The sequence below is a fragment of the Plectrocnemia conspersa genome, unplaced genomic scaffold (assembly GCF_051122295.1).
Source record: "Plectrocnemia conspersa isolate PC_06_02 unplaced genomic scaffold, ASM5112229v1 ptg000004l, whole genome shotgun sequence".
In the NCBI taxonomy this organism is placed as follows: domain Eukaryota; kingdom Metazoa; phylum Arthropoda; class Insecta; order Trichoptera; family Polycentropodidae; genus Plectrocnemia; species Plectrocnemia conspersa.
In genome coordinates, this window is record NW_028277168.1 from 7927918 (window position 1) to 7940236 (window position 12319).

Genomic DNA, 12319 nt, shown 5'->3' on the forward strand with positions numbered 1-12319 from the left:
GTGCACTTTATTTTTTTATTTTGACAACATCGAATGTACAATTAAAAATAACACACATTCTCACTGACCTAATGACTATACGTATATTTAGCAAATCCATTTTATATCAATTCATTAATCTAAAAAATTAGTGTACAATAGTGTCTCATCATGATCGTCATGTGAGTTTAGGATAGAATCTAATAGAAAAATATAGGGGTTGGTATTCGTACTTAGGGACATTTGTTTATACAAAACATAGCATTTTATTATTCATTTATATCAACAATCATATCTGGGACATCATATTTAATGATATTATTAATTATAATTTAGATTATGTTTTCCTGGATTTTCCTAATTTCATGGATGAATATCAAGGTGATTGATTAATATCACGTTAGGTTATAACTTACGAGGCGGCCAACTAATTAGTACACTTTAAATTATGCTAATGTATATTTTAACGAATAAATTAGGTTCTCATGGCACACTGGGGTAACCAATTAAGTCATGACTATAAAATTAAATTCCAAGATCCTATACCAGGGCTCGGCAACCCATGACCCGCTGGTCACCAAGTGACCCGTTTGATGATTTCAAGTAACCTGTGCCGGTTTATATAAGTACATGTGCCGGTTTACGTGTTGTGATGTTACGACCAGACCACATATATGGTTGTTAGGACCAAAAATATTCACTGACCCGAATAGGCGAATAGTCTTCTTAAAAGTCACATATCAAATTTTTTTCCCCGCAGCCAAAAAAGGTTCCCGAGGCCTGTCCTAGACTATATGAATCCGGGGATACATTTCGAGGTTGATTTATTGTCAAGAACAATCAACAAATTTTAATTGTTCAATACACCTGCACTTGTCATGTGCGGGGTCACCATATGCCTACAGTTTATTATATTACTTTAATGGCGTATAACGCATTTCTAACATAATCAGAGAGAGCAATAATCTCAGATTTTATAAATCTTATTTAGTATATAGTATACATATAAAATTATTCAATTTTTTTTCTACTCTTGGGGCAAATACCGAGATCTCGGGATTGTCGAATTGAGGATTAAAACTTTGTCTCTGAATTGAATTCCCTAGTTATGACGACGGCTATACATAAAATTCTAGACATTTTACTTTTAAAAAAGAATGTCTAGAATCAAAAGTGGAAATGTAACATTTGACTACTTTTGTATAGCATATAGTATGTATGACCTGCCTTAATTTTAATAAACGTGTACAATATTCATCCGTGAGATCAGGAAAATCTAGGAAAACATTATTTGTGATGGTCGATCAGAAATATAATTACATAATAATCACTGATTTCAATCTCCCAGTCATGATAGAAATTTTAAAACATTCCAGTTCATACGGTATTTTAAACCAGATCCTTTAGGTGTTAGTCATTGATTTACACTACTGATCTATTTGATGCTGATTTATGTACATAGATACATATGAATATGTATGAGACTGAAACTGACTTTACTGAACTTATTTTGATAAAACTGAAATATAAATTAATGGCTTCGAAAAAAATAATGTCCAGTCATATGACAAATCACAAGTCTCAGATTGCTTAATGTAATTCATTTGAGTTTAAAGTACACAAAACGTTAAAAAAGGGAGATAAATAAAGGAATAGGCAAGATCTGGTTTAACATCACCCGTGATTTTGTTTAAAATATGTAAGTAGATTACTCTTATTTAAACCGATATAGTTAGCCGAAGAGAATTTTTATAAACTTTAACCTACACTATATGCTATACATTATTCATAAAAAAAAAAACACTTTTACGTATGAGGTAAGATAAAGGCTCTAATACTTTAGTTACTATAATACCTTCCCCTATATATTAAATAATTATAGAAAATAAAATTAATCCGAAAAGCCTCCTCGATGCAATAGTGTACGTTGAATGTAGATTTAATAATTAGAACTTTCCTCAAAAAAATCTGATATGACAAATTTACACAATATCAATACACGTTTATGTATATAACAATGAAACAGTCTTATGTATACAATTTACAAACAAATATATGAAGTATTTTTCAATTATATATATAAAAAATATATTCGTTTAAAATAAAATACGCTTATCCATCAAAGTTAAGTCTTACTTACCGACAATGTTCACAACCCTCGCGAGAGATTGCCAATCGGAAGTTAATACATTTCAATATTTTGGCCGTTTAGTTTTTCTTCTAAAATACACTCTTAGACATTCACGTCGTCACATTCTAAAAAAGTTTGATTAATAGTAGAAAGAAGTTTAGAAAAATAATAACAGTCTCAAGTTACTAATATCGATGCAATACGTTTACGATAGGATTCGATTTAAAAATACTTTTTTTCTATGTACATGTTTTATCCAATAGTTGCGTAAACAAAAGCGACTTAAAACCAGAATGAAGTTTGCCGCGTTGGTAAAAACGCTAAATTTCCACGGTGGATATGTTCCGATTTATTGCTTTAAAGTTTCATTTATACACTACGATGTTAGATAGTTACAAACATCGCTATCGTTACATTTACATACTGTTCGTCGTTAGTTTTATAGCACGGCAGTAGCACACTTCGTACCAATTTCAAAATTATGGTCATTTTCGTTGATAGTCGCTATGCTAGCTTTTGAACACCCTTTAGGAACGAAGCTACTCTAATTTGTACCAGGCTACCCAAAAAAAATGATGATTTTCAATCCATTTTAAAACAATGTTTGTATACTCTTTGCGAGCTATTTAATATATTAAATGTTCTTTGCTAATCTCATCTACTACCTGTAATAGCTGATCTATTAAAATTCAATTATAATAATAATATTTGACTTCCGCAAAACAATGCATTATCTTTGCCGTGTTTTAAAAATTATCCATGTGACGATTTTAATAAAAATGAGTTAAAAGTGAAATTCTATGTGAATTATTTTATCTATCATATAAAATAAATAAAAAACCTAGAAAAAAGTATGTTTTTACCTCAGCTTTGATGATTTTTTAGATAATATATTCCGCGAATAAAACATTTAAAAATTCACTGCATTTACAATGGAGGAATTCATTCATGGCAACTACAGCAACTAGAGATATTTGTCCTGTTTATTGCGTCATATTGCATGTTCGCCAATGCCAAAAATGATTTAAGTAATTAAAATTGTGAGATTTTTGTGTTAAAGACAAACCTCAAAGTGAAATGTGAATGAAGATCAAATAATCAGTGAAATTGTGTGCAATCCGGAGAGGTCAATTAAAAAAATAACTAATGAGATTAGTGTATTAAAAATATCTGGAAGGTTTGGAAGCATGGGATATGGATAATGTGTGACACTTTATCTGCATTGAAGTAAAATATGCCTTTTGGATAAAATTCTAACTGGGAACGATAAATAGATACTGATACTATATGATAACAAAAAACTTTAAATGCAATTGTTAATAAATGTCTGTTCATTTTTTTAGAATAGTATTTTGGAACGCCAATGGCCTGGCACAACATAGCCAGGAAGTAAAAACTTTTATGAAAAATAATAAAATATACATGCTTATGCTTATAAGTGAAACTCATTTTATAAACAAAAGAGTCTTTAAAATACCTGATTATGCTATACATGACACAAAACATCCGGACGACACTGCTCACGGAGCAACCGCAGTAATAATAAAAAAATCAATTAGGCACACCACGAATTGGGCAAATATTGACACGAACACATACAAGCCATGACTGTTCCTGAAGTGCATAGAACCACTAAAATAAGTGGAGTATACTTTCTTCCAAAGCACAACATCAAAACAAGACTTTCGAGGATTTTACCACACTCTTGGTGATAGATTTATTGCTGCAGGGGACTACAATGCTAAGCACACACAGTGGGGCTTATTCACGCCCATCACGGATATAATATAAGATCTTTAAGACTACTTCATTAAAAAAAAAAAAAAACAATCAAATCAGATTCTTCATAATCCATATTTGTTAAAACGACATGTGGGAAGGGAATTTTTATTCCGATACATCACTTACATATAATTGGAATATTTTATAAAATTAAATTGCAGTAATCAGTCTTCTAAACTTTGAAGCACTTATGCGATGTTATAGCAGATTTTGTTATTGAACCTAATTTGACTTATATATAATTTAAAATAATATATAATATAGTCCCTATATATTTAAGGGTGTGATTTAACAGGGAATTATTTTAAGTGATATGTGCATTTAAATAAATACTTTGTTCCATAAAATGAATTGTTTGTGCATTTATGTAAGGTAAATCTTCAGAAAAAGATTCGTTGCAGAGTGCTCGCTCGCAATGCACAAACAGTTCGTTTTATGGAACAGTTATTTTATATATTGCTCATTTAAATTGTCCTTATATTTTAAATGTATTGGATTAAAAAAACATATTGCTTTGAAGAATCATCACTCTTTTTGGTTATCCGTAATATGCTATGATGAAAATGTAATAGGATGGAATAAAATAAATTAAAACAAAAAAATGAGGAACCAATAAATTTATTACAAAAAAATAATTAAATAAAAAACTATAATTTAATCATGAATAAATATGATTGAACGATAAGGGAAAATACACAATTTATTTTATGAGTAAATACTAAATACGATATATACTCAAATATAAAATGCACGCATTACACACACATTCATAAGGTAATTAGTAAATGAATGAGAAATTATGTAGATGTTATGATGAAATAAAAAAATCATATAAAAATAATAATTATAAAACTTTGACTAATTTATTATAATCTCAATTATTGATTGTTAATAATTATGCTTAGAATGTCAAAATAAGTCAAACACACAATATTGACATATACGAAAATACGTAAATTGGAATTGTGCGTTGAATTAACATTTTTTTGTCAAAAAGTTACTAATTACATACGTATATTTAAACACATACATGTGTACACAATAAAATTAACCACAATTGATTTGCTAAAATTATAGATTTCTCTATACAGCAAACAATAAGAACACATTATTTACTCGTATTAGGCCAAACATTTTCATACTCAACAATTATTTGAGGCACTATTATTATTTGCTTTTAACGTGAATATTTTATTTATAATAATTATAATAAATTGTACATATCTACGATCCGTCCGATGAGATTTAATTTCGTTGTATACAATCAATCTATATAATAATTTGATCGACGCGTCTAATCGAACGGATTATAAATTAATAAGCTTGAAATTCTTTGGAATTTTAGGTTACAATAGCAAAGAACGTTCAAAAGAAAAAAATAAAATTACATTCATATTAGAGGTTACAGTTATGAACGATTAATCAGCCTTAATTTCCCGAGAAATTTTTAAACAATATAGAGCAAAATATACATTAACATAAATAAATTTGTATTATTAAAACAATCATAAATACACGAACCAATATTCATTTTACGTATAAATAAATTATATGTATATATATATATAAAAAAAAGAAATGCGTAAATTGTATAGCTCTCTTATATACACACAAATCTATACATTGAAATAATTAAATACATACGTAATATATTTTTTTACTCTTAAGCTAATGTCACACATATACATATAAATTTGATCAAATTCATTCTGGTTTTAATATCACTCCATGGCAACGCAGTGGTTTATTCTTTCAACCGTTACATCACAAGAAAAATATTACATTGTTAAGCCGTTTTGACGCTAAATAACTTTCGTTTTCATCGTAAGTGGCACACGTATAATGTATAAATACATATAATAAAAAAAAAACATTCAGTGAAAGCGTTAAATCAAGGATTGACTCGAGAAGTCTATCACAAAACTGATATGTACATCATATAAACATTTCCTAAGACGCTTAGATATAGAAACAAAAATTTTTGGTATATAATAAAGTACACTGAAGTAACAATTGTCGACAGTGGGCCGGTATCACTGGATGTAATGCATTCGTCATTGATGAAATGCCATCTTAAAAAAATAATTAAATTATACATTTGCATATATAAACAAAATAAATGATAAAATTATACCTTTAAGCTCCATTTAACCTTTTCCAGGTCTCGGTTTAATCGACTCCGATATTTGCCATAAGGTTTCTTCGTTCAAGATATCATCGAATCCGTTGAACATAGCAATGATTTTCTCATTCTTTTTAAACGTGTATTGTCTGTATATACAAAAAAAAATTAATAGATAATGTAATAAAATAATATGATATAATAAAAATTACTTACGCTTTGCTGAAACGCTTCATATTTTCTAATATGTGATACTGTTGCCAGCGTTTTGAAAAGTTAATACTGTTGTCAGGCAATTGATCCGGATTACCAATATGCACAAAAGTCAAATCTTGTAACACCATTCCTCTGTAAATGTAATGTTATAATATATTAACAATTAATATGATGCAAAGATTTCAAAATAATATATTATTTTGTCAAACTGCTCATATATTTTATATTATGATGTAAAGTATAAATATATTTATAAGCATTATCTCAGGGTTTATATCTATAATTTAATCTTAGCCCTTTGGTTGCTAAGTTTTTGGGATCACTATCTTAATATTGATGAATTATATAACAAAAAAATGTTCGGAAAAAATGTTATTTTCCTCAGAAGCAGCTACAATTTATTAAACATGTATCAGGTTCTTTTTTAAATGATGTTGTTGGATCTGGCAAAGTCAATGTATTAAATTTTGGCAAGCAAAGGGATAACCTAGCTTTTAAAACGAGTTAATTTCCTTACAGATATGGAATACATGGTGGTTGCGTCTCTGCCAGCGCCGTCCTATAAGCTCTGAAGCTCGAACTGCTGTCAATCAGAGCGCCGTACTCTTTCAATCCGTCCGTTATTTGCTTCTGCCAATCTAATCGACGTATCGGCGAAGACTCCAACGCGGACAATAGAGCCAAATACGAGTTAAAGTTGTTCATTTTACGTAAGTGTTTCATGACTTTCATGAACTTCAGTACGTATTTCTCGCGTTCGCGAGCTTCGCTTTGTTCCAAAATACGAGATCGAGCCCTAGAAATTAAAATAATTATAATATCCAAATCATTTCATTACATATATATTTATAATGTAGAATTTTACCAGTAGCTCATTTTGTTGAAGTGTTCGGTGAAACGCGTCAAATTTGGACTCCGCTCTTCACATTGATCCCTAGCCCAGAGCAAAGCTTCCGGAGCCGGAATCATCGTGAACAATTCCGCGTCCAGTAGTGTCATTTGTTCGGCGATTGCTTCCGCTTTTTGTTCGAGCAATGATCGTACTAATGTAGTGGTTGTCCACTGACAGCTGTTGAGCGTTAACTGCTGCTGTACCTGCAGTATCATATAATTTAAATATCACCAGTCAATCAACGTAAACTTTCTAAATAAATAAATATCCGAACCATCAATTTTTTATTCATGTATTTATCGACGATAACGGATCGTAAAACTTTAGCCATGGCAAGGTCAACGGATCGTACGAGATTATAGACAAAGTCGACGATGATCAACAGTAGATCGTTGTCCAAATCGGCAAAACTGTAAAATGATCATATGTAACACACCATAAAATATTTATATTTTATTTCACTTACGTAAGATCTCCCACTACTCTGGTGAGTAAAGACTGCACTTCTCTCGCTTTGGTGTTTTTTCCGTTCATCACTAAATAAGAGTGGCGTCTTCTTAATTTTTCTATCAATTCGAGTGGTGATACAAACGTTCTATATGTGGTAAGGAATGCCTCTTGATAGGAAAAGTCTGAAATTTATGAAATATACATTATAAGACGTCGATAGTGAATTTTAAATTTTCTACATTTATTCTATATGCTTCAACGAGAGAAGGGTCACTTACTTGCGTCCTTGTCTTCATTTAGAAAGGCGATGGAAATGGAAAAGCACATGAGTTTGCAAAAAAAGATCAATTGTGCAACATTAAAAATAATATGTAATAATTCAAGCTTAAGCTTTTTTATTTATAAATATAAATATTATATACTTTCTCGGCTTATTTCTAAACATATGTAAATCATTTCAGCATTTGGATTCCGTGCATTCCGATTAACATTATGTTTCATTTCAAAGTGTTAATCAATACACAGAATCTATATGTAAAAAATATGAGTTACATTGTATTAAAAATAAAGCTATAATTTGACTAAAAGCATATCTTTTATATTATTTTAAAATTAAAAGCAAATTTCCGATAAGCGATGGAAATGTATTATTTAAAAGCTGTAGCTTATTTTATGTAATAGAAATAAATAAAATAAAAGTGCTAATGTATTTAAATATTCTTAGTATCAGATAGACTTGGTTGGTGATAAAGGATTTCAACGAGGGATTTCAATCTTTGACAACACTAGTTTTTAAAATAAATATTCGATTAAAAAATAACTATAATTATTACAAAACAATGAGAAAATAAAATAAAATATACAGAGTTAGTAAATATATATTGCTATGTATTAGATCATCCAAAAAATTAATATACATTTATACAGAAGAAAATGATGATAACCGATACAAAATTATTTATTTATATTCGATAGAAAAATCATTTTGATATATGGTAGAATTTTCCGCAAAGAAAAATTAATTGATCAAAATGTGAATATACGATGGATGTTTACAAAGTTACAGGAATTTCGTTCTGCTTTTTAATTGACAAAAATTAAAAAGCAAATACAATACGTAAATGATTGATTGCCATGGTATCGGAATTTTCAATACTAAATAATAATGTCAATACCGGTATTGACATTATTATTTTAATTAATTGACCAAAAAAATAATCTGATCACCCCCATGATTCACCATGTTTATTGATTAGCATAACCAAAGCATTCGAATACACCGGCAACTATTGTTTCGATATACTAAATATCTTAATAACAAATTATTTTAATTTTAACACTTTCATTAATTATAAAAAAAAAATATTTTCGAAAATACGAGCGCCAAATCTTTCTTCTTTTGGAATAATAAATCTAATATAACATCGTCTTTGATCGACCGTTTCTGGATGACCAGAGCACCAATCGCCAATTTATTCCAATAAAATATATTATTCCTTATTTTTTGTCAGTTACGATTATTCGAAGAAACCTTATGAGAAAGCAGTTGGTTCAAAATGCGACATTTGAAATTTTTTTTATATAATTCATTATTGTGATATTTATGTAATTGAGGTGTGATTTATTTATATTATTTTATTTATTACACATTTAATATTTATTTTACATTTATATTTTTATTCGAAAGATTTATCTGTCATAAACTAATTTATTTCTACTCCTGTTAAAAGTAATATAATTTAAATTTGAGTTATAAATGTTTATTAGAGTAAAAAATATTAGTCGCATACAATTTGGCCTAACATATATGATTTTCTTTTTTAAATCATTGATCTGCATTTTTAAAACAAATTATGTTGTTTTAAAAATCTGAAACTTTTTTGTGTACAAAAAATTGTGATGGATAACAAACAGACAAAAAGAGCGATAAATTAGTGTTCTTAAAAGTATTTTTGTCGTAAATGTTTTTATTAAATAACAGCATGGATAATTTTTTTATATTTACAAATATTGCTGCGATATTAGATCATGCATTTATAATTTTTTCAATATTGTTATTTACACCAAAATTTTAATAAATAAAATATTAGAGCGCAGTAGTAAAAAATTTGGAATTTATATTAAATACAAATATAAACCTTTGTTAGATTTGATGGCATGAACAATTAAAGCATCGGGATGTCCGCCACGAATATCAGGTCCTTCCTCGGCCGACGGCTTCCAGACTATTCGGGAAGAGACGTCCATTTCTAATATTATATCTGGTTCACTTTCAGTCTGAAAAATAAAAACATTTATTGATACTGTCGTCGGCGTAGGGCATTTTGATAAGAGAATTTTACAAATTATATTTACCTCTGGATCTATACTAGAATCTACCTCTTTATTACTAGGACTGGAATTAGGCCGTGTGCTCGAATCTAAATCGATATCGTCGACCGGGAACTTTCCGGGCTTGTTGGGGTTAGGCCGCTGCCACTGTTCATCTTCAGCATTCTGATGAAATACATATAATTGCAATATATAAATATGTTAGATTGATATGAATGATTTAAAGCTATACTTACCAATAAAAGTGACGTATCGATTGACACCGCTGGCGGATCAAATTGAAATTGGGGCGCAGGACTAGTGGAATTACGTCCGCTGAGCGGTGTCGTACAAGTTAACTGAGCGGGCGTTGTTGGAGAGCTCGACTCGTTTTGCGCTGACTGCGGCGGCTTTGGACTTAACGGTGGTTTAGCAGGTGAATGATTCGGAGTCTTAAAATAATAATATATTAATTAACATGAGGTAAAAAAAGCAATCATGCACATATCGATTATTAATATCCAATAATAAAAAAAAATATATTTTCCCTACAACCCATTAAAAATGTATTTGATTTCATGTCTTTAATAATGATCTGGCAAATTCTCGCCAAAGTAACAAAAGCTGATAGATTTTATTATGGAAACTAAAGGGTTAAATAAGGGGTAAAAAAATACCGGTTTTATTTTAATTCGTTTTGGTGGTAAAGCTGGCGGTACTGTTGATAAAACTGGACTTGACGGAACTGGTGGTATGGAGCTGTTCGTGGAGACACTGGTTATTGATGAAGCATCAGATTTCAGTGCATCTTCGCTCGTTAGCCTTGGAGAGCGCATGGGCGATGAGAAACCACTGTAAAAAATGAGTCAAATGATATTCCGTTCTTTAAGCCCAGCGTTGATTGATCGATTGACATACCTCAAATTCTGATTACTGAGATTTCCGTTCGTCGCCGACATATTGAAGTGATGCAGCGTGTGACTCTGTGTCAATTGTTGGTTATAGCCCAAGCTGCTGCTGGTAATGATGTGACCATTTTGGGTCAAACCGTGCATGGTCTGACCGTTGCGTGCGAATACTGCCTGATTGCTGGCGATCGTAGTCAGCGACGGATTTGAAAATTGCTGAATAGACGACATGCAGTGGGCGGCGGCGTGCTGGTGGTGCTCGTGCAGCGAGTGCCGTAGGAAATCGGTGGAGTTTTGCGACGTATGGCTGCAGTTCCCGAACATCTCCATATATGCCATAACTAAAAAATATTGCTTATTAATACTGGATCGTCAACGGCATGCGAGATAAGCAATGCTTTAATTCATAAAAAAATACTGTTATATAACTCAAAATAAAATAATGAAATATTAATTAAAATGTTGAAAAAACAAACTGTGTCAATCGAGTTATTTAACAGTAATATAATGTCAGATGTAAATCATGCATTAGTTAATAATATTGATATCTAATTATACTAAATTAACGAACAAGCTGTTAGTATCCACAGGTGTGTTTATGTATATGGCAGTCAAGCAGAAAATTAAAAATGTTTAATCCATATGAACTCACCCGAGTAAGCGACATGTTGGAACACTGAAGAGGGCACGGTAATTGAGGGGACGGGAAAGAGTAAAGATACAAAACAACAAGGTTAACTCAGAAATTACAAACAATCATAAAGTACATATACGAACATTTTTAAACATACCGATTGACAAATATATATATATACAAAATTCAAATTTAAAAAATAACGTTTTTTTTTTATCATATTTACTTCGAAGAATTTTGTACAAATATTTGTAAATCTGATTTGAGCCCATATCACCATCTATCCATTAAATTATGTAATCCATCACCATTATAAAATAAAAAATAATATGAAACATCAACAAACAGTTATTTTTTAAATCAATTAAGACATTGCATATTTAATGGAAAAGAGGCAAACCCAAACAACACTTAAATCTAATTATATTAACACCAAATTATTTATATATCCTCAACATTCAATTAATTTCAATGGAACTTTATTAACCCTTTGAGTGTAAATGATAAAATAAATAAAATATGTTTAAATTTGATATTTTCCACTCAAAAAGTCGCTCAAAATTACATGAGATAAGTATATTTTTATAACCACGTTATGAATTGTTAAATACCAGTTAATTGATATTCCAACACCAAAGTAATACATAATCAAACGAGTCATCAAAATCACAGTGAAACATAACAAAAATAATTTTTTTATACAATATTATCCAGGGATGGCATTTGGAGGGGAGAGGGGGGCAAGTGGGGGCATTTGCACCCCTTTGAATTTGGGCAGAAAAATTCAAGTCATTTTATTAAATACTGTAATTCTTAATGAAATAGAAATATTAAAAAAAAGCTGAAATCAAATCCTGATTCTAATATATTTATTTATTTGGTTTTTATTATTACC

The 12319-nt window shown here is 30.0% G+C and overlaps 1 protein-coding gene across 15 annotated transcripts in view; it reads right to left on the reverse strand.

The window, feature by feature from the left end:
- Window positions 1–5475: 5475 nt before the first annotated feature.
- LOC148235803 (guanine nucleotide-releasing factor 2-like) overlaps window positions 5476–12319 on the reverse strand; it is a 72323-nt gene continuing 65479 nt past the window's right edge. For 8 of the 15 annotated variants that reach the window (XM_088185198.1, XM_088185197.1, XM_088185186.1 and 5 more), the window contains 12 exons: window positions 10801–11131; window positions 10560–10734; window positions 10140–10334; window positions 9928–10068; window positions 9711–9849; window positions 7589–7754; window positions 7397–7532; window positions 7096–7325; window positions 6748–7026; window positions 6231–6362; window positions 6027–6163; window positions 5476–5964 (listed from right to left, as the gene is read on the reverse strand). In XM_088185198.1, the coding sequence (XP_088041324.1) occupies window positions 6040–6163; window positions 6231–6362; window positions 6748–7026; window positions 7096–7325; window positions 7397–7532; window positions 7589–7754; window positions 9711–9849; window positions 9928–10068; window positions 10140–10334; window positions 10560–10734; window positions 10801–11131 (2048 nt within the window). In that variant the 3' untranslated portion in view covers window positions 5476–5964; window positions 6027–6039. Of the gene's footprint in view, window positions 5965–6026; window positions 6164–6230; window positions 6363–6747; window positions 7027–7095; window positions 7326–7396; window positions 7533–7588; window positions 7755–9710; window positions 9850–9927; window positions 10069–10139; window positions 10335–10559; window positions 10735–10800; window positions 11132–11442; window positions 11467–12319 lie in introns of all 15 variants that reach the window. The other 7 variants (XM_088185194.1, XM_088185192.1, XM_088185184.1 and 4 more) reach the window with 1 other exon arrangement.